This window comes from Somniosus microcephalus, chromosome 21, assembly GCF_052327205.1.
Source record: "Somniosus microcephalus isolate GS21.2 chromosome 21, FLI_Smic_1.0, whole genome shotgun sequence".
Taxonomy (NCBI): Eukaryota; Metazoa; Chordata; class Chondrichthyes; order Squaliformes; family Somniosidae; genus Somniosus; species Somniosus microcephalus.
Genome location: NC_141007.1, coordinates 70677619 through 70699066, shown reverse-complemented (window position 1 = coordinate 70699066; position 21448 = coordinate 70677619). Strand labels below are relative to the sequence as shown.

The 21448-nt window shown below is 45.3% G+C and overlaps 1 protein-coding gene across 1 annotated transcript in view; it reads left to right on the top strand.

Annotated features, from left to right (window-relative positions):
• LOC147102942 (cytoplasmic phosphatidylinositol transfer protein 1-like) overlaps positions 1-21448 on the top strand; it is a 459229-nt gene that overhangs the window by 407461 nt on the left and 30320 nt on the right. Inside the window, exon 7 of the mRNA XM_085963916.1 lies at positions 3076-3171. Coding sequence (XP_085820042.1) covers positions 3076-3171 — 96 coding nt within the window. The remainder of the gene's footprint in view (positions 1-3075; positions 3172-21448) is intronic.

Genomic DNA, 21448 nt, shown 5'->3' with positions numbered 1-21448 from the left:
GTCATCACTACTTCACCTACCATGTATTCCATCAACATGGGTGCCATTTATACTGTCTCACCTTGGTCCTCAGAATCTGACCACGATGAGCCCCAACACCAGCAGCACCAAGCACACCAGCAGCACTAACAACAACAACACCAACCTTCTCCGCAATCATCTGAGGCTGCACAGAACAGAGGGCATCAGCACCCGAGCACATTGCTGCCCGGGAGGCCAGGGATGACCTCATCATGGCCAGATTTACTTAACTTTACGCTGTACACCCATATGGCTGCCACATGATGCGCCAAGTTGGTACCACCCCACACCAACACCATAAAGCATCCCTACAATGACCAAGCCATTCCTTTCACACTCACCACCATGCTGGAGGTACCGTTATGTCTCACCATTCACTGCAACTCACAAAGCCACTTCCAAAGGTGCACACAAATCTGTCCAAGACCGGAAAGTGTTGAAAATATTTTTTTTAATGTTTGACAGCACATGAACGGAAACTTTACATAAACATTGGATAAAACACCCAAGTGACTACCCTTGTGAATCTATTTGCATGTCATTTTTCTCTTCCGCGTGCTTCAACGAGGTGCTACCCCTGTGGATTCAGCAGAGGTAGAGGCAGCCTGCTCACTTCCCTGCTGCCAAGGAGCTAGAGAGCACCGTGCTGCACATCAGTGGGGCCATGAGGACCCACGTCTACGCTGACATCCCTCCTAAAGAGGAGGTCTATTAGTCTCTGTCAACTATTTTCCATAGAGACCATGTGCTCCTGTGAGTGGTGCATTCGCTGCTCCATGTAAGTGGCCATCCTATCCATTGAGGAGTCTACAGTTGTCATCGTCTGCGACACGGTGGTGTTCATGTTGGAGATGGACTCCTCCATTCTCTGAACATTTGCAGACATCACGCTCGCAAAACCTGTCAGAGCCCCTGTACCTCCAGGATCGCCCTCTTTCTGGATGGCCCCTGAGGCTCAGAATCTGGATGCAACTGAGCAGAGCTAAGAACATCCTGCGCCCTCCAGCGAGGACTCTCCACTGCTGATGCTGTTTTTTGCTCTTGCTCACTTGTGAGTTGTGAGACACCAGGTGACAACACTACTCTATGTTGTGTGGGACCCACCCAGGTGTGCGTATCTGCACTGGTGCTGGGTGCGCTTATGTCTGGTGACGGTGCACCCTCAGAGGCTGGAGGCTCCTCTGAGGAGTCGTCTTCATCTTCCTCCTGGACAGTTGGGGGGTGAGGGGTGCTCTTGATTGACCTGTAGGAGAGTAAAGAGATGAGTTAGATATGTCATATGAAGAATGGGTACAGATACCATTATGCACATGATGACAATTCAATGGCTGCTAACATCAGTCCCCATATGCGTGACTGATGTATGCCATGTAGCTGTATGATATGTAATTCTGTCACCATGTTGCTAAGATGTCCCCCTCTCTCCGTGTCCCACCTCCAGCTGCTCAGTGACTCTAGATATTTCTAAAACAGCCTCCTTTGCTGTTGTAAGGTTTGCAAATGATGGAGGACCACTGCCGGTTCTCTCCCTCTTATTTTGGGCTCACTTTTCCTGCAAGGAGGTAAAGAAGAGAAGGTTGAGTGAGAGTGATGGAATGAGTGTAAGGAATGGATGGGTTAGATCTTTAGAGGGGGACTATGATGGAGTGGGGTGCCAAAGCCAAGTGGCCTCCTTTATGTGTTGTTAGTTGGTATGATTGCACTCAGATGAGGGTGAGTGTGAGGGGTGGTTAGTCAGATGGTGATGTGATAATTTAGATAGAGAGAGAGAGGGATGAGTGGATGTGCAAGGTAAGGTGGTGTGAGTAAAGATGTGTAGGGTTTGGAAGGCAGAGTGATGGGGACGTGATGAGAGGCACAGCAGGATGAAGTTGAGTGTGGCTTTGCACTCACGTTTCCTGATCTAATGAGATCATTGAAACGTTTGCGGCACTACACCCATGTCCTCCTGACCCTGCTGTTGACCTCCTCCAGGCTGTTTCGGTCTCCTGGGGAGGTCTCTTCTGCCCATTGGAAGAGAAGAGGACACCCCTACGAGCTCGGACTCCCTCCATATGCAAATTTGCGTGCAGCCCTCTGCCTCTGTGCAGTCATTTCCAAAGTGTTTGCAGCACTCCAATGCTGTAGTGCACTGACTGCACTATTTTAGATTAACCTTCAAATGTAATGTGGCCATGGCCCCTTTAAATATCCCAGCTGAAAATGCGTCATGGATGACGTCAGCAGACCTGTACCATTTAATTGGGCCGGGTAACGCACAGGGCGGGCTTAATAGGCCCTATTGACATAGGGTCATTTTGTGCAGTGGGATGGAGCCAGCAACAGGGTCGCAATCCGCCATGGCCGCCACCCGCACCAGACCCGCCCAGGTAGGGAAAATTCCGGCCTAAGGATCAGCCTCAGCACCTTTATATCGACTGCCTAAAGGCTTTGATGTTTCCCAATTTCTCAGTGACTAGGAGAATGCAGTGCTCAAGATGTGGCCTAACTGTGCAGCTTCAGTATGACCATCTCACAGTTGTACACCATTAATTTAACAATATAGCTCCATTGTGTTAGAGTGAAAGGGCGGGCGAAGACAAAAAAACTATCAGGACTGCCAGCATTTGAAAAGAGAAAAGATGGGTAATGTTTTGGATGTAGACCCTTTGTCCATTTTGATGTCAAGTCTAAATCCAAAATATTGGTCCATTTTTCTCTTTTCAGATGCTGGCAGACCTTCTGTGCATTTGTGTTTTTATTTCAGCATTCTGTTAGCTTTATTCATTGCTGCTGCACAATGACTGGATGTTAAGTATTGAGTCTACTATCATCCCTAGGCTTTTTCCCCGAGCTAGTTCACCATCATTCATTGAGTATGCATGCCTCCCATTCTTTTTTCAATATATGATACCTTCTACCTGTTCTACCTACTTGCAATTCCATGATTGAATTGCTACCTTCTAATTTACTTAGAGGTGTCTGTTACACTCTGCATATTGATCATTAACCAACTACGTTCTGTTTTGTTATTTTGAATTAAAGATATTGTATATATACATATATATGTTGCAGATCTTCGATTCTGAGGCAAAAGACGTTGAAAGAGATGTGTGTTTCATTGATATTGCATACGATGAAATTCCTGAACGCTACTACAAAGATTCTGAGGTAAGTGAACAAATGTATTACAGCTTTTGGATAAAACTGTTACACACCTGAGACAGTGCTAGCTGACAGAATGAGATGCCTAATTTTGCACCTTTCCTCAGGAAAGCTGTAAATAATGTCCCCTTCTCTTTAAACGGGTAACCTTTTTTTTGCCTTATTCTGACTGAGAATTGCATTAACTGAGGCAGATTTATTTTTTACAGTGGAGATTTTAATATGAGAGTGTAAAACTGGATAGGTTTTAATCTGTAAGGAAATAAAACAATCGAGCAGTAGGCCTGGAGATAATACAACTTCAAAACTATGTAGCAGTCGGTGATGCTGTTACAAACTATATTAAATTTGTTAAACAAGCAATTTGAAATCATGCATTTCATTTTTAGGCAGTAAGTAATCAACTTTTATCCCATTGTAAGAAAATATTTACCACAGCATTTTAACAGCGGGGAGTGAAATAACAAGCTGACATTAGTCTAGTCAGGCTTCAATATCTTGTAATCTGCTCTGGTACATGCTGAATTTTATATCTCGTGCTGAGTCCAACCTTTATATTTCCCCAATTTCTCAAACCCCAGTGCGCCTAAACATTTTTTCAACTCTCTCTCATGTAGACAGTGACTCGGGTTGGATTATGGTTGTGTGGGTGTTGGAAGTCTTCTGTTACCTTGGCCATGTGGTGGAGCCTAGACATCGACATCAGCTGTCTTTTCAACCATGAGCGATATCACAACTGAACCCTATCTTGTCATCACTCAATGACCACACACCTTCCTGCAGAAATCATTAGCTAATAATCAGGAACCGGAATGCTGGCTGATTCCCCCCTTTCTCCTAGGTTAAGAGGGCAACTGCAGGGCCTAACTCAACACAGGCCAAGGATTGAAGCTGGCACCTTCTTGGTTTGTATCGCCCTCTGCCACACCACATAGGGCATTTATTAAATGAGCCATTGAGTATTTCTGGCTGCAAGAAAAATTGGTGTCATTTACAGACCCCACAATTATGTAATATGATTTATACCAGTGGGTTATATTCCATGTCCCACCTGTCTCGAAGGCAAAATACTGCAGATGGTGGAAATCTGAAATATCAACAGAAAATGCTGGATACACTCAGCAGGTCAGGCAGCATCCGAGTATTTCCAGCATTTTCTGTTTATATTCCGCCTGTCTCTGTTGGTTACTATATAATTATGTTGCACATAATGTGAGAGTGCATTATTTTGTAACTTTAAAGTAATGCTGATGTTCTGTGGCTTTGAAATATTTCATGTTAAGACCATCACTGACACACATCTGTTTTTTCGCACCATCCCAAGGCAAGGTGTGCCCTTCTCCCAGGAAACTGCAACAGTCAGTCTGTAATCACCCTCTGGGAAGTGCACAGCGGCTCAGGGTGACTCTTCCTCGGAAACTTGCTTCTTTCCTGTGTGGACCTAGCCTCCAGCCAGCTTCTCTGTATGATAGTCCATCACTCTACTGCCCTCCCATCAGACCTTTGCTAGAAAACTTGTGCGTCTATTATCTGAGTTGCTTGGGGAACAGTACAACAATGCATCAATTAACCTTTGCAATTAGCATCTTCCACTAACCTAAGTAGTACAGGAACAATCCATTAATATCACCTCTGCAGTCTACAGGGGAAGATCTCGTCTGTGCACTACATGTAACAAAATCATGAACCCATTCTTTATAAACAGATTTATGTTTTTGCTACAGTTAATGCACTCAAAAAATCTTCCACCAGTGTGTCAGCTAACCTGAGTAGCTGATTAAACACTGCACCAGTAGCCACCCCCGCCTCCCCTACATTAGTTCACCTTGGAGTCATGAATACAGGAGTAACCTGTACTGGACCAATCGCGCTTAAGAGAAGGTAGTAGAGTCAGCGAGTGATTCTGGATCAAAATGACCTTTCTCCAAATTCCAATTAATTTGTGCAGCATTTTGAGTCATAGTTTGTGTTGCTATAAAATTGAGTTGTTTTTCATGTGCAATTTGGATTTTATTCTCTAATCTGTTTCTAAGTCTGCTGCATCAAAACCTGACAAAGGATCAGCAGTATACCTCTTATTTCACTTCTCTCTGCAATTTCTTTCATCGTCTAAAAGCCCACGTCTGATACGTCATTTTTTAATTATTTTTCTCAAGTGCTATTTTCTACATTAGTTAATTTCCTAGCTCAGTGGGCACCTAAATCAAACCAAAGTGTTTTTATCATTTGCCAATTTATGTACTGGTTGGTTTAAATGCATTTTATGAAACTCCATTTATCTTTTTCATTTTCAAATCAATGTGACTAGAAGTCGCTATTTGGAATAGAGCAACTTTAAATCAGTTCCCACAAATTCAGAAATAAACCACTCAAGCAAGTTCTTAACCTAGGAATTTTAAGTGTTTAAAAAAGTTTACGTAACTTTGATGCTTAGTGGAATTCGGACCAACTCCATTCAGTCCCCAGTTGATGTTAACCACAACTACATTGCTGGTCAAAAGGAACCCAGGTCACAGGTGGGGCAGACGGTGGTTGAAGGGACGGGTGGGTGGGGTGCTTGGGTTGACGTGCACCCCACTCACCCGCCCCTTCATGCTGTGTAGCTGATTGCTAACAGGAGAATGGCCAGGGTTAACTCTCCCGCCGGTTTTCCCCCTCACCCTATGGGGACGCAGCTGGTTTGGAGGAGTTACTGATCCCAACAGTATAAGCGAATTGAATTAACATCAGTGAGGAAGCGTTCATCCAAACATTGTGCTTCAGAAATTGTGCACATTACAAGTCACCCAGGAGGATCGTGGATCACCAGCAGTAGCTGTGACCCTGATATTGCAGGCAAGCCTCCCAGCTGCACTGCTCCAGACAGAGCCAGGCAGGAGCTTTGCCTGCAATAGAGGGTATCGGGCCAGCTGATCTTTCCAGATAGATCAGGAAGCCCTAAGGTATACAATTGTGTAATTTTGCTTGTGTGTGCACTACTTCATCTTCCTCACACTATTGGGCCCACTACTAATGTCTGCTCTCGGCCAGTTCCTCAACCTGCCCTCATTGTGTCAACACTCACTGTCTAAATTAAAATATTCAAAGATAAACAGAGATAAAATAAAAGATGTTAAAGTTTATGATAATTATTTTTACTGATTATTAAGGGGGTGCTGTTTGATTCTTTCTTTACCAATCACAGTACCTACTCCTGGAGTTTCCACCTCTCTAATTGTATTATTTTTACAATTATTACAAACAACAGTTGGTCATGCTATCAAGTGGTGAATATGGGTTAATGGCCTTTCTGGCAGGTATTCTGACAGCTGAATCTGAGTCGTCCATGGAAACATGATCTTAAAATGGTACCACGCCATATAGATTTTTATAGATCAGATTTAATCTTCCAGGAATTTTTTGGAATCATGTAATTTTCCTTTAATGGTGAAATTCAGTTAATCACAGTCACACTTCAGGAAGAAGCTATCTGTAGATCAAATGGCCTGTTTCTGTGCTATTAAATCCTATGATTCTATAAACATCAGAAGCTTGTAAAACCTACTTCTTCAATCTAATTGTTCAGGTTACCACCATCTGTTGAATCAGATGGAACAAATTATTTGAAGTGGCTGTGTTCTCTTCCCAGTATCAATTGACAGGGTGGATTGTATTTTTTTGTGATTTCTTCCCCCACCACACAGTATTACATATAAGTGACCAATTCCTCTCCATAACTGTTTCTTCCTTTCAGTGTTATAAATCGCGTAGTAGTTTCATCAATGCTACAAAAAAGTTGAAATAATGTTCGAAAGACTTATGCACCAAGTTAACGGCAGTTTGCAACTCTTTCTGTCGATCATGGTTTGCCATGTGAGGATTTTCATATATTCTCCTATTCTCAAGCTCTAAGCCACATGAAGGCGAATGTGCTCTGGGAAGAATTTAAATCCACAATGTATTTTTATGTTTTATGCTCTAAGACCCTTTTCACCCCTATCTTTGCCAACCTCCACTGCTCCCCATCCCCACCATATTGAACTCAAAATCTTTGTGCTCATACACAATTTCCTCTATGGACTCGCCCATCCCTACCTCTACAGCCCTATGTACCATTGTACACCCTCCACTCATTCAACTCTGGCCTCCTTTGTATCCCCTTCTCCACTTGTGGGCACAGAGCCCTCACCAGTCTTGGGGCCACACTCTGGGACTCTCAACTGTAACTCTTCCTGCATGCTACCTCTCACTCTCCCTTCTAAAGCCTCATCAGAACCTACCTATTCAACCATGCCTTCTTAATTCTTTTCCCATGGCTGCTTGGTGTCCATTTTTCATCTTTGTGAAGCGCATTGGGACATTTTATTACATTAAAGATGGTATAAATTCAAATTGTTGTTTTCAGTATAATTTCACACAAATATTGAAATCTGTGCTTTTATTTTCATATAAGTCAATTTTAGATCAATCCAATTAACCTCCAATAGTTAATGTTTATCTGACTCTTCAACAGATGACGTTCTGTCTGAGCAATCTATGTCTTCAGTAATTAAAGCCGACAACACAATCAGCATCCTCAGATTAATGCTGCCCTTTCCCTTTCCTCTAGTTTTCATTCACATACTGCAAATTAAGCTGGCATCTTTTAGTTTTAATAAATTAGTAACTATGGGGGCAATTTTCCCAGCCCTGAGGAGGCGGGTTTGGAGGTGGGACAGTTGGAAAAATGACAAAAACTGAGGGCGGGTTCGGAACCCGCCTCTGCGCAATTTTGCCGGAGGCGGGTTTGATGGGTGCGATTTGGTCCTGCCTCCATCAGTCGGGAGAGGTAGTTAAGACCCTTAAATAGTAGTTAAGGGCCTCTATAATCCTATATTGACAGGCCTTTGTTATTTTACCACATTTTCAGCGTGTTGCACGACCCTCCTAAACCACGCCAGCTAATCCTGGTGGGTTGACAAGTGGGTGGCCTCCTCACAGCTGTAGCTCCACCATTAAAACGGAGCTTTCATCAGGGAGCAGTTGCAGGTGGCAGAACTTTTGTTCCAAAGGTCTTTCAGCACTTTTAGCAGGCCTACCGAAGTCTGAGGTGCTGCAGCTTCTATCTCTCAAACTGTGGGACCTCATTGGAAGACCCTCTCCCCGCTTGGACTGAGCACTTCCCCAACGCAGGTATCTGCCAGCAGCATGGGAACCATTTATTTCCTTTCACCATGGACCTCAGATTCGGATGAGGAGCAGCCACGACAGCAGCAGAACCAGACAGCTCAGCAACAACAGCAGCAGGAGCCCCAACCTCCTGCTCACCCACCTGATGCTGCACAGGGCAGAAGGCGCCAGTGCATGGAAGCATGTCATGCAAAGAATGCACTCATCCTGGCAAGATTTGCATAGGTTGCTCATTGTGGTACATGTGCTTGGCTCCTTCTTAACACATGATAGACAATGGACATGACTCTCTTGCCTCCTTTCACTCTGACCACCAACCTGACCATGCAAGTGTCGCGGAGCCCGCAATGTGGAGCTGCCTAAGCCGAAATAACAGATGCCATCACACCAACAGTTTGCCATCACCTAATTTTAATATGTTCCCACAGGGATGGCATTTCATTAATAAACAGAAACAATCACCCAATCTCCACACGGATCTGGAGGTTATTTCCATTGCCAGCTGGACCCACACAGCCTTGGTTTCTTTGGGAGGCCTCTTCCTCCCAGATGAGGGGAAGAGCACCTCCCTGCCAGCTCTCGCCCCCTCAACCAGCATACCCAGCACCTCATCCGAGAAACTCGGGGAGGCCCTTGCCTTGGAGCTGACCATTCTTCAAGGAGATAACAGTTTGGAGGTGGTGCAGCATTGACCAAAACCCAGTGGAAGAGCCAAGGCAGCAAGCAGCCCTTAACTGAAGCTGGATAAGTGACATCAGCAGAGACGAGTTTCAGTCTCAAAACACTAATTGGCCCAGGGGAACCCACACCTCTGAAATCAACTGGCCAATTAGGGGAAAATCGCAAATTTTTCTCACCTCTCAGTTGAGGCGGGTTTGTAACCCACCCGAAACCCGCCTCCATTGGGAAAATCGCTCCCATGTATTCAGAAAACATTTGGCAACAGGATGTTTGATTAATTTAGATGCCTGAAACAAATTCTAAACCCATATTATCCACTGGTATGATTTTGTTTTTGTAATTCTTCCCCAGTTTCAATCATTTCAGTCTTTCGAATTTTACAGAAATGGAATATTTTGTTGATCCGAGACCCAAGTTCCTATCCGGTCTGTCACTCAATTGCATGAAGCTTTTATAGTGATTGGTTCATTGACCAATTCACTGAATTAGTGTTGCACTGGCAGAAGGTATTTTATTTCCTATTTAGTTGTGTTCAGGGAAATTTGTTCGACAAATCCTGTAAATCACTTGATAAACTAAACAGATTTTGTTTGTGACAGATGTTAGTTGTTAGGTTTGGGTTTTCTGGCTTCAGCAGATACTGTAAAGATCCAGAATGAGATGATATTCAGAGTTTTGTCATCAAATCTTCTGACAGTTCAGAATAAATTTTAGCCAGCTAGTCAGGGGTCCTGTACCTTTTGCTTAGGAGTCTCAGATTGAAAAGAAATGGGAGGCAGAAAACAGGTAAGATTATTATTTAAACTTAAAATAAATAAAGAAAAAGTAAACTAAAAGCTAATATATAGTGATACAACAACAATGACAACTTGCATTTATATATCATTTCAACCAAGAAAAACATCCCAAGGCAGATCAGAGGCATTGCAGAAAAAATGGATGCTGAGCCAAGGAAGGAGCTACTGGGAGGGTTGAACATGTGGGCTTTAAAGAGGGTCTTAAAGGTAGAAAGGAAGGTGGAGGAGTTTAGAAAGGGAATTCCAGGGCTTGGGGCCTAGGTGGCTGAAGGCACAGCCTCCAAAGGTGGGACGAAAGGGGAAATGCACAAGAGACTGAAGTCAGAAAAAAGAGTTTGAGGGATCATGTTGTAGCACTGGAGGAGGTTACAGAGATGATGATGGGCGAGGCTATGGAGAGATTTAAACACAAGGATCCAAATTTTAATTTTGGGGAACTGGGAACCAATGTCAGATGATAGGTGAGCATTCCCGCCAATGCTGTGGCTGCCAATCTACCCCCGGACTCCTGCTTGGAACATAGGACCCTGGGCGAAGCATGCACTGCCCACGCTCTGCCCAGAATCAGATCTCCCGAGCTCTACAAAAGAAGGCCGGGCCACTGCCACACCGGGTGTCCCGCCGCCGCCCCCCCCCCCGCCATGGACCTACCTACTTACGTCTCAGACCCTCACCGGCCACCCGACATTGCAGCGACCCAGAGCTGGGGCTGTTCCAGGGCACTCATTTCCCACCCAAATAAACGCTAAAACGGCTCGGCCCTCAAAATGGCCTCCCACCGGGACTGTCAGGCAGCCAGTAAGTTCCATCAAGCCGCCCAAAATCCACACCAGCGGGGCGAGGGTGGGGGGAATCTACCCCTGTATTTGTAAAACTGCTTGAGACATTTAGGGGGGGGAAATTGGGTCGCGCCCCCTTTAGGGCGCTAACTTCACCAGGGCACTACTTTTAGCACCCTGAAAAAATTTGCACCCCCGCCCCCCCCGCGGCCAAAATTCACCGGTAGCGCCGCAAGAGGGAGGCGGGGTGCTACTGGAAGCGCCCCGCCTCCCTCTTGAGGCGTTGCGAGTGAATATCGCGGTGCCGCAGGGTGTACCTCCCCTTATTAAAGGGGAGGGGCCTAGTGCAGCGCGACCCGGGGCCCAGGGATCAGAGTGCCGGGCTCACGGAGCGCAGTCAGCACCCCACGGCGGGGCTGCAGAGGGGGCAGGTGCTGGCAGGCAGCCAGCAACAAAAATGGCCGCCCGGCAACTCCCCTTTAATTTGCGCCACCCCGGCCGCAGGTAGGGCCCCCCTGACCCCGTCGGACATAGCCTCCGGCAGTAAGTCAGGGATCGCTACCGAAGATTGCGAGCAGGGCGCTGCGCATGGCGATGACATCATCTCCGGCGGCACAGCACCACGGGCGCTAACGGTTACCGCCGCCACTAACCTGCTGAATTTTGCGGGAGGCGTTGGCGGCGCCGCACCCAGGCACTAGTTGCTTTGCGCCCCTAGGGCGCTAACGGGAGGCACAAAGCAACCAAATTTTTAGGCCTTACAGTTTTGTAGTTCTTCTTGCCACTGATTATGCAAGATGTGGAAGGGGATTATCAATAAAATATCTTGATCCTGAGCACTGACATTGGATCGCTTACAATGTGTATTTTGTCGCCTTATACTATTCAACCAGAAAATTAGACTTTTACGGGGTAAGATGACTGTGCCTACCTTGGATAAGAACATAAGAAATAGGAGCAGGAATAGGCCACTTGGCCCCTTGAGCCTGCTCTGCCATTCAATAAGATCATGGCTGATCTTGGGCTCAAAGCCACTTCCCAGCCCGCTCCCCATAACCCTTCACTCCCTTATCTTGCAAAAATCTGTCTATCTCCACCTTAAATGTATTTAATGACCCAGCCTCCACAGCTCTTGTGGGCAGAGAATTCCACAGATTTACGACCCTCTGAGAGAAGAAATTCCTCCTCATCTCAGTTCTAAAAAGGCGACCCTTTATTCTAAAGCTGTGCCCCCGCGTTCTAGATTTCCCCACGAGGGGAGACATCCTCTCTGCATCTACCTTGTCAAGCCCCCTCGGTATCATATGTTTCAATAAGATCAGCTCTCATTCTTCTAAATTCCAGTGAGTATAGGCCCAGCCTGCTCAACCTTTCCTCATAAGTCAAACCCCTCATCTCTGGAATTAACCTAGTGAATCATCTCTGAACTGCCTCCAATGCAAGTATATCCTTCCTTAAATAAGGAGACCAAAACTGTACGCAGTACTCAAGGTGTGGTCTCACCAATACCCTGTACAGTTGTAGCAGGACTTCCCTGCTTTTATACTCCAACCCCTATGAAATAAATGCCAACTTTCCATTTGCCTTTTTGATTACTTGCTGTACCTGCATGCTAACTTTTTGTGTTATATGCACAAGGACCCCAGGTCTCTCATTTTGTAACCTCTCTCCATTTAAATAATAATTAGCTTTTTTATTTTTCCTGCCAAAGTGTATAACCTCACACTTTCCCACATTATACTCCATCTGCCAAATGTTTGCCCACTCACCTAGCCTGTCTATATCCCTTTGCAGATTCTTTGAGTCCTCTGCACAACTTGCTTTCCCACCCATCTTTGTATCATCCGCAAACTTGGCTACATTACACTCGGTCCCTTCATCCAAGTCATTAATGTAGATTGTAAATAGTTGAGGCCCGAGCACCGATCCCTATGGCACCCCACTAGTTACCTTTTGCCAACCGGAAAATGACCCATTTATCCCGACTCTCAGCTTTCTGTTAGTTAGCTAATTCTCTACCCATGCTAATATATTACCCCCAATTCCATGAGCTCTTATCTTATGCAGTAACCTTTTTATGTGGCACCTTATCGAATGCCTTCTGGAAATCCAAGTACACCACATCCACTGGTTCACCTTTGTCCACCCTGCTCGTTACATCCTCAAAGAACTCCAGCAAATTTGTTAAACATGATTTCCCTTTCATAAAACCATGCTGACTCTGCTTGACTGCATTATGATTTTCCAAATGCCCTGCTACTGCTTCCTTAATGAAGGACTCCAGCATTTTCCCAACGACAGATGTTAGGCTAACTGGCCTATACTTTCCTGCTTTCTGTCTCCCTTCTTTCTTAAATAGGGGTGTTACATTAGCGGTTTTCCAATCCACTGAGGCCTCTCCAGAGTCCAGGGAATTTTGGTATATCGCAACCAATGCATCCACGATCTCTGCAGCCACTTCTTTTAAGATCCTGGGATGCAGGCCATCTGGTCCGGGGGACTTGTCATCTTTTTGTCCCATTATTTTACCAAGTACTATTTCCTTAGTGATAGTGATTGTCTTTAGTTCCCCCCTCCCTGTGGCCCCTTGATTATCCATTATTGGGATGTTATTAGTGTCTTCTACCATGAAGACAGATACAAAATATTTGTTCAAAGTTTCTGCCATTTCCCCGTTCCCCATTATTAATTCCCCAGTCTCGTCCTCTAAGGGACCAACGTTTACTTTAGCTACCCTCTTCCTTTTTTTATACCTGTAGAAGCCAGTTTACTCTCATAATTGATCTTCTCTCTCTTTATTATTTTTTTCGTCATCCTTTACTGGTTTTTAAAAATTTCCCAATCCTCTGGTCTCGCACCAATCTTGGCAACTGTGGTATCTTGAGGTGGCCATAGATGGAGACGGACACCGGTTAACTCCTTAACATGGTTTAATCAACACTTGCACATAAAAGCTTCTGCCATGAGGCAGCAAAAACAAAGAGTACAACCAGCACAGATCAGACTTAACTCAGGAGAGCAATTGCCACAGCACCACCTGGTGGATCAGGTTACTCATAACCTCCCAGGTTACTACACTCCTCCCCCCTTAAGATTGCCATATGCAATTCTTAAACAATAACCCTTACTAGGTACTACGTTTTAATTAACCAGTATGCTCTAACCATGGTTAACCCCTGACTAATTTAACAGGTTTGTATAAGTCTTTCTGGTTGCTTGCGAATCCTTTGTGAACGTCTTAATTCCACTTGTGGTGGATTCTCAGATTCATTCGCACTTGAGATTGGAGTAGTCTCTGATGTTGGTTTTACTCTGTCCCACTGTGGCCTGGCAGTACCAGTGTCCACTGGCACCTTATAAGCCGTGCTGGGTCCTGGAACAGCCTCCTCTACTGCCCTTTGTTCCATCTGAGGCAGTTCCCCCTGCTGCCGGCTGAAAAGCTGATCCACATGCCAACAAACCCCTCGACCATCCCCTAGTAACACAGAGTATGACACAGGTCCTGTAATGTCCTGGATTAGTCCTGGTATCCATTTCGGTCCATAACCGAAGTTCCGGGTGTACACAGAGTCCCCTATGGCGAAATGGCGAGCTTTAGTATGTTTGTCATGGTACGCTTTTTGGTTTGTTTGTTTTGTCTCAACCTTGCTTTTGAGATCTGGGTGTATCAGGTCTAACGTGCACCGCAACTTTCTCCCCATCATCAACTCAGCCGGAGAAAGCCCCGTGGTAGCTTGGGGTGTTATACGATAACTAAACAAGGCTCTATTGAACTTGGTCTCCAGGGTGTCACCTGAGCTCTTCCTCATGAGCTCCTTAAAAGTCTGCACGGCTCGCTCGGCTAACCCATTTGAGGCTGGGTGATATGGAGCCGAGGTGACATGTGTGATTCCATTCCTTACCATGAATTCTTTGCTCCCTTCACTAACAAAACACTGTGCATTGTCGGATACAATCATTTCTGGAATACCATGCGTGCTGAAGCTGTTCCTGAGACAATTCAGTGTGGCATCAGTCGTTGCAGAGCTCACTGGATGAACGTCGATCCACTTTGAGTGAGCGTCAACCAGCACCAAAAACATTTTGCCCATAAAAGGTCCCGCATAGTCTATGTGAATTCTCCTCCAGAGTTTGCTGGGCCACTCCCAGGGATGGAGTGGTGCCCCGGCAGGTGCTTTCCTCTGTTCCTGACATATAGTGCATGACTTTACCTTTGACTCAATTTCAGCATCCAAGTTAGGCCACCACAGGTAGCTCCTAGCCAGTCCTTTCATTCTAGTCATTCCTGGGTGCGATTGATGCAACTGTTCCATCAAAGTAGAGCGTCCCCGCTCTGGGACTATGATGCGTGCTCCCCATAGCACACATCCATCTTGGACACTGAGCTCATGCTGTCTCTGTCTGTACGGCGCGAACTCCGGTCCTTCACGGTGATCTGGCCAGCCTTTCAACACATACTCACGGACCCTTGACAGAACGGGGTCCTTGGCTGTCCAGCCCTGGATTTGCGCTGAAGTCATCAGGGGACTGATCTCCTGATCCAGCATCAGGACGTGCTCCTCAGGGGAATTACTGCGAGGAGATTTTGAGAGGGGCAGGCGGCTGAGAGCATCCGCGTTCCCGTTTTCCTTGCCGGCTCTGTACGTGATCACATATTCATAGGCTCTTAGTATTACTGCCCATCTCATTATTCTCTGTGATGCCATTTGAGGCACCGCTTTCATCTCATTCAGTAAGCTAATAAGAGGCTTGTGGTCAGTACTGATTACAAACTTCCTCCCATATATGTACTTATGGAATTTCTTTACTCCAAATATAATGGCCAACCCCTCTTTATCAAGCTGTGAATAGTTCTTTTCCGCAGCTGTGAGCGTGCGTGAAACAAACCCGATGGGCCTTTCCGCTCCATCTGGCATGCGGTGGGCCAACACTGCCCCCACTCCATAGGGTGATGCGTCACAGGACATTATCAGCTCCTTCTTCTCGTCGTAATGCACTAACACCCTGCTGGACTGAAGTAGCTCCTTTGACTGCTGAAATGCTTTTGCTTGCTCTGGCCCCCAACGCCATGGCTCCTCCTTTCTCAGCAGTTTGTGCAGGGGTGCCAGCAGCATCGATAAGTTTGGAAGAAACCGGTTATAATAATTCAGGAGCCCTAGATAGGCTTTCAGTTCAGTCACTGAGGTGGGTGCCGGTGCATCCTGCACTGCCCGCACTTTCCCTGGTAATGGATGGAGGCCTGTGGCATCCACCCGATGTCCCAGGAATGTAACTTCCTTCTCCATGAAACTACACTTACTCCGTTTCAGGCGTAGCCCCGCCTCTTCCAGCTGCTGTAGCACTTTGTCCAGTGTTTTTAAGTGATCCTGATCGTCACTTCCTGTTAGCAGAATATCATCTAAGTACACGGCCACCTTTGGAATGCCCTGCAGAATGCCCTCCATAGTCCGTTGGAATATTGCTGGGCTAGAACTGACACCAAATGGTAACCTGGCATACGTGAACAGTCCCTTGTGCGTGTTCACTGTGACAAACTTTTTTGATTCTTCATCTAGCAATATCTGCTGATATGCATGACTCATGTCCAGTTTGCTGAATCTTTCTCCCGCAGCGAGCGATGTTAACATGTCCTCCATTCTTGGAATGGGGTACTGTTCCAGTGATGATACTCTGTTCACTGTTGACTTATAGTCACCACACACCCTTACGTTACCGTCGGGCTTCAATACCGGGACTATTGGTGCCGCCCAGTCTGAAAATTTCACTGGTTCTATTACTTTGTCCCTTAGCAGGCGATCTAGTTCCGCCTCAACCTTGGTTTTCATTGCAAAAGGTACCGACCTTGGTTTAAAGAAACGAGGCTTTGCATCACTGGCTACATGAATCTTGGCTGTGGCTCCCCTTAAGGTGCCCAGTTCGTCCTTGAACACTAACTCATGCTTCATCAGCACTTCTTGCAGTGCCTCTGTACTGTCCTCCATTTTATTCATTGCCTGCCAGTACACACTCAACTCACTGATCCATCCTTGCCCTAACAGGTTTGGCCCTGACCCTGCTACCACTACCACCGTAAGCTCTTTGGTGACTCCTTTGTGTTCCACTTGTACTTCGGCCGCCCCCAAAATGTCCACCTTCTGTCCTGTGTAGGTTTTGAGACTAATGGGGCATGTACCTAGCTCTGGTACTTTTGCTTCCCCCCATAGCTTGGTGTACTCAGTCTGCGACATTATGGTTACACTACATCCGGTGTCAATCTCAAACTTTACTTGACCTCCGTTCACTATCAAATACTGAGTGAGAGGGGGTACGTTGGGCCTTGAAGTGTCTATACTGTATACAGTGAAAACCTCCTCACTAGACTCACTAGACTCTTCCTCCTCTTGTATGTAATTTGCCCGCTTTGTGTACTTCTCCCTCCCCCCTTTTGCATGCTTTGCCCCTTTAGCACTGCTTCTCTCACTCACTGCCCTTTTACAGACTTTCTTTAAGTGCCCTATTTTTCCACAATTGTGGCACTTTGCCTTTGCAAACCTGCAGTCCTTTGCATAATGGCTCATCCCGCCACATCGGTAGCAATCCCCAACCCCGACTGGTGGACTTTTCGCGCCAGCTTCCATCTTGAAAACAGCTCCTCCCACTGGTTTACTCCATTTCTCCTTGCTCATACTGTTTAAGTCCTTAATGTCCTTGTTAGCCGTCTCCATGGCTTGCGCTTTTTTAAGTGCCGTCTCAAACGTTAATCCTTCTTCTGACAGCAACCTTTGCTGTATACTGTCGTCGTTAATTCCGCATACTAGTCTGTCCCTTAACATGACTGTGAGCGCATTTCCAAAATTACAGTCCTGTGCGAGCTTCCGAAGCTCCTCCACATACTCAGTAACGCTTTCTTCCAGCCTCCTAATCCTCGAATTGAATTTCCATCTCTGTACTATTTCACTAGGTTTCGGATTGAAATGATTCTTTAGTAGACTCACCAACTCGTCGAAAGATTTTTCTCCTGGCCGCTCCGGGCTCAGCAGATTCCTCATCCGTGTATAGGTTTGCGCTCCCACACAACTCAGTAAAATGGCCCTTTTCTTTTCAGCACTGTCCACCTCGTTTGCCATAAAGAAATGGCTCAGTATTTCAATATACTCCTCCCAAGACTGCGACTTGCTGTCAAAAGGTGCCACGGAGCCTACCGTTCCTGCCATCCTTGGAGTCCGGTCACTTCAACCAAAAAATCAAACTCCGTTTCGACTCCTGCGGCCTAGCCTCGTGCTTTTCCGACTAGTTTGCTAACCAACCCGAGCACCTCTTCCGAATACTCCAAAACTCTTCCGTCCTTTATTCTCGTCGCCATATGTGGTATCTTGAGGTGGCCATAGATGGAGACGGACACCGGTTAACTCCTTAACATGGTTTAATCAACACTTGCACATAAAAGCTTCTGCCATGAGGCAGCAAAAACAAAGAGTACAACCAGTCCAGATCAGACTTAACTCAGGAGAGCAATTGCCACAGCACCACCTGGTGGATCAGGTTACTCATAACCTCCCAGGTTACTACAGCAACATTGTATGCCTTCATTTTCAATTTGATACCATCCTTTACTTCCTTAGTTAGCCACGGATGGTGCTCCCTTCTCTTAAAATCTTTCTTTCTCACTGGAATATATTTTTGTTGCGAGTTATGAAATATCTCCTTAAATGTCCGCCACTGCATTTCAACTGCCTTACCCTTTAATTTATTTTTCCAGTCCACTTTAGCCAGTTCTGCCCTCATGCCATTGTAATTGCCTTTGTTTAAGATCAGGACACTGGTTTGAGATACAACTTTCTCACCCTCCAACTGAATTTGAAATTCAACCATGCTATGATCACTCTTTCCTAGAGGATCCTTTACTATGAGATCATTTATTAATTCTGTCTCATTACACAGTACCAGATCTAAGATAGCCTGCTCCCTGGTCGGTTCCATTACATACTGTTCCAGGAAACCATCCCGGATGCACGCTATGAACTTCTCCTCAAGGCTACCATGGCCAATTTGATTTGTCCAATCAATATGGAGATTAAAATCACCCATGATTAATACTGTACCTTTTTTACAGGCCTCTATTATTTGTTGATTTATACTCCGTCCAACAATATTGCTACTGTTCGGGGGCCTGTAGACTACACCCACCAGAGACTTTTTCCCCTTATTAATTTTTATCTCCACCCAAACCGATTCTACATCTTGATCTTATGAGCCAATATCACTTCTCACCACTGCACTGATCCCATCCTTTACCAACAAAGCCACCCCACCTCCCTTTCCTTTCTGTCTATCCTTCCGAATTGTCAAATAACCTGGCATATTCAGTTCCCAGCCCTGATCACCCTGTAACCACGTTTCTGTAATGGCGATCAGATCACACCCATTTGTATCTATTTGTGCCGTCAACTCATCTACCTTGTTACGAATGCTGCGTGCGTTCAGATATAGAGCTTTTAACTTTGTCTTTTTACCATTTCTCCTTGTATTGGCCCCATTTTTTCTTGCACTCTTATTTTTAAACATTCTGTCCCTTCCTGTTACACTCTGATTATTATTTCCCCCATCTATATCCTGCTCTATTGCTTTCTCATTTCTCATTTCCTTTTTAAATTCCCGCTCACCTGGATGCCACCACCACCCCCCCCCCCGACTATTCAGTTTAAAGCCCTCTCTGAAGCTCTAGTTATTCGATTCGCCAGATGAAGTTTACTTAAATTTGATGGCTGTTTGCTTAAATCGTTTTTTTTCATGGTGATGCTATTTTGGGACTTTTTTTCTTCTTCCTTTCTTGGTCTCTGCATGGCACATCGCGCATTGCTGTGAAAGCAACTCAGATAACCTGTTCCCAGGCCTGTGCCAGTGTCTCTGAAACTGACCGCTGTGGCAGCCCAGGAGCTGCAATTCTCCCATCCCTATGCCATTGGTTTTCAAGCTGGGACTAGGGAGGGTGAATAGGGAGCCGAGGGAAACTGAAAGGCCACCAGATTTCTTCTGTCTGGGCTGCCACAGTCTTGAGAATTATGCAGTCTATATTTCTTTTCTGTATTTGCTGACTTGCTAGCACCTTATTTTATTTTTGCTGCAGTGCAATAGAAGATGTTTTCTGCAATGACAGTACTCTTCCTTTGGGTGGCTGACATTAACTTTCTCAAATTACAACAAGGGGTCCCCAGGTGTAGGTCAATATTGGCTCCCCCAAATACAAAAGGGCACCAAGAAAGGATCTGACATGCCCTCAACACTTTCCTATGGCAGCTGACTGAGATCAAGGGTACTACCTTTAATTTAATGGCACCCTTGTATTTGCTTAACCTGAAACCTCAAATAAAAGATGGAGGATTAAAAAAATTCTGTTTCCCTTTGGACCTATTTGGTACCGCGTGTGAAAGCCAAGTATTAGCTCATCCAGGAAGCCGGATGCTTTTTCTGTTGATGTTTTAGGTGGCATACGTATTGTCATTTTATAAATGACATGCCAGGCTGCATTGTGGTGCAGCTTGGTGGATCTCGTAAACGCCGGAGGTAGCCAAGTGGAGAGACTTGCACATTTCCCAGCAGGCGGAACTTAGGTCGGAACATTGCCAGAGGCTTGGGACCAAGTCGCCTGCTTATGTTGTTGGATGGAAGTTCAAAGATGGAGGGTAGGGAAAAGAAATTGATGCCTCACAAAACAAAATATCTTTCTTGGGATAGTTACGGTGTTGCATGTTGCACCCTTTCCTCTCACATTGGTAACGGTGGTCAGTGCCTGCGAGAGACCATGTGAAAACGTGATTTCTTAGTCTAATCAGAATTACTTCCAAATCTCACAACAGCTCTGTTACAATGAAGCCTCTGGCTCAAATTCCAAATTTGTGTTTAAAATGAAGCTTCAATCTCTGTGTCATCAGGGAGAAGTGCGTGGCAGAGGTTTAAAAGTTCAACACCGACAGATTCACAACATCAAAAGATGCAGCCATTGCATGCTGCATTCCTGTGCCTCCTAGCAGAGCAACATTAGCAGAGACTTGAGAGCTATTTATTTGTCTGCCTTCCCAGGCAGGGAATGATGTGTAAAAACTCAACAGGCCAGGCAACATCCGTGGAGAGAAAATAGAGTCAACGTTTCGGGTAAACCCTTTGTCAAGGCAAATGTTTTTTCTGATTTCCAGCATCTGCAGTACTGTATTTTGCTATCGTACCAGGGAATGATGTGTGTTGTGGGGGAGGGGCATAAAATGAGACGAGCAGGTGGTTAAATAATGGAGTGTAGGAAAAAATAATGAGGTCAAATAGGTTTTCAATAAAACTTTTACCGCTGCCAACTTAAAACTTACGGGTAATCTATCGACGACATGGAAAACAATCACATCCACACATCTGTCCCTGTCCCCGAGAATATACTGAAGCTCCAGGTTATTAATATTAAAAGAGTGAATGATCATCAATCTACATCTTGGATACGTGTATCTGAGGACCTGATAAACTACAATTGAGCTGTTCACAGTCAATGTTATCATATCCATTATCAGACGCAGAATGAAGCACAGAATTAAATAATGATTTATCAAGCAAACTTCAATGCTAAAAATAATTTATAACTAAAGATTGTGCTCAGTTATATTTTCAACTACAAAACCATTAAGCGATCAACTTTGCTTTGATGTGTTAATATTTCAGACCACAGACTGGAACAAATGAGAAGACTTTGAGAATGAAAATAAATGATGTGCTTGAAATGAGTGAAAAATGTGTGTGTGTTTGGTCTGAATGCACACCTAGAAGACATGATATAAATGCACAACCCAAATGTATGTGGCCTGAATATGAATAGGTATCCACAGTACGATTTCATAGAGATTGAGAGCCAGTGCAGTG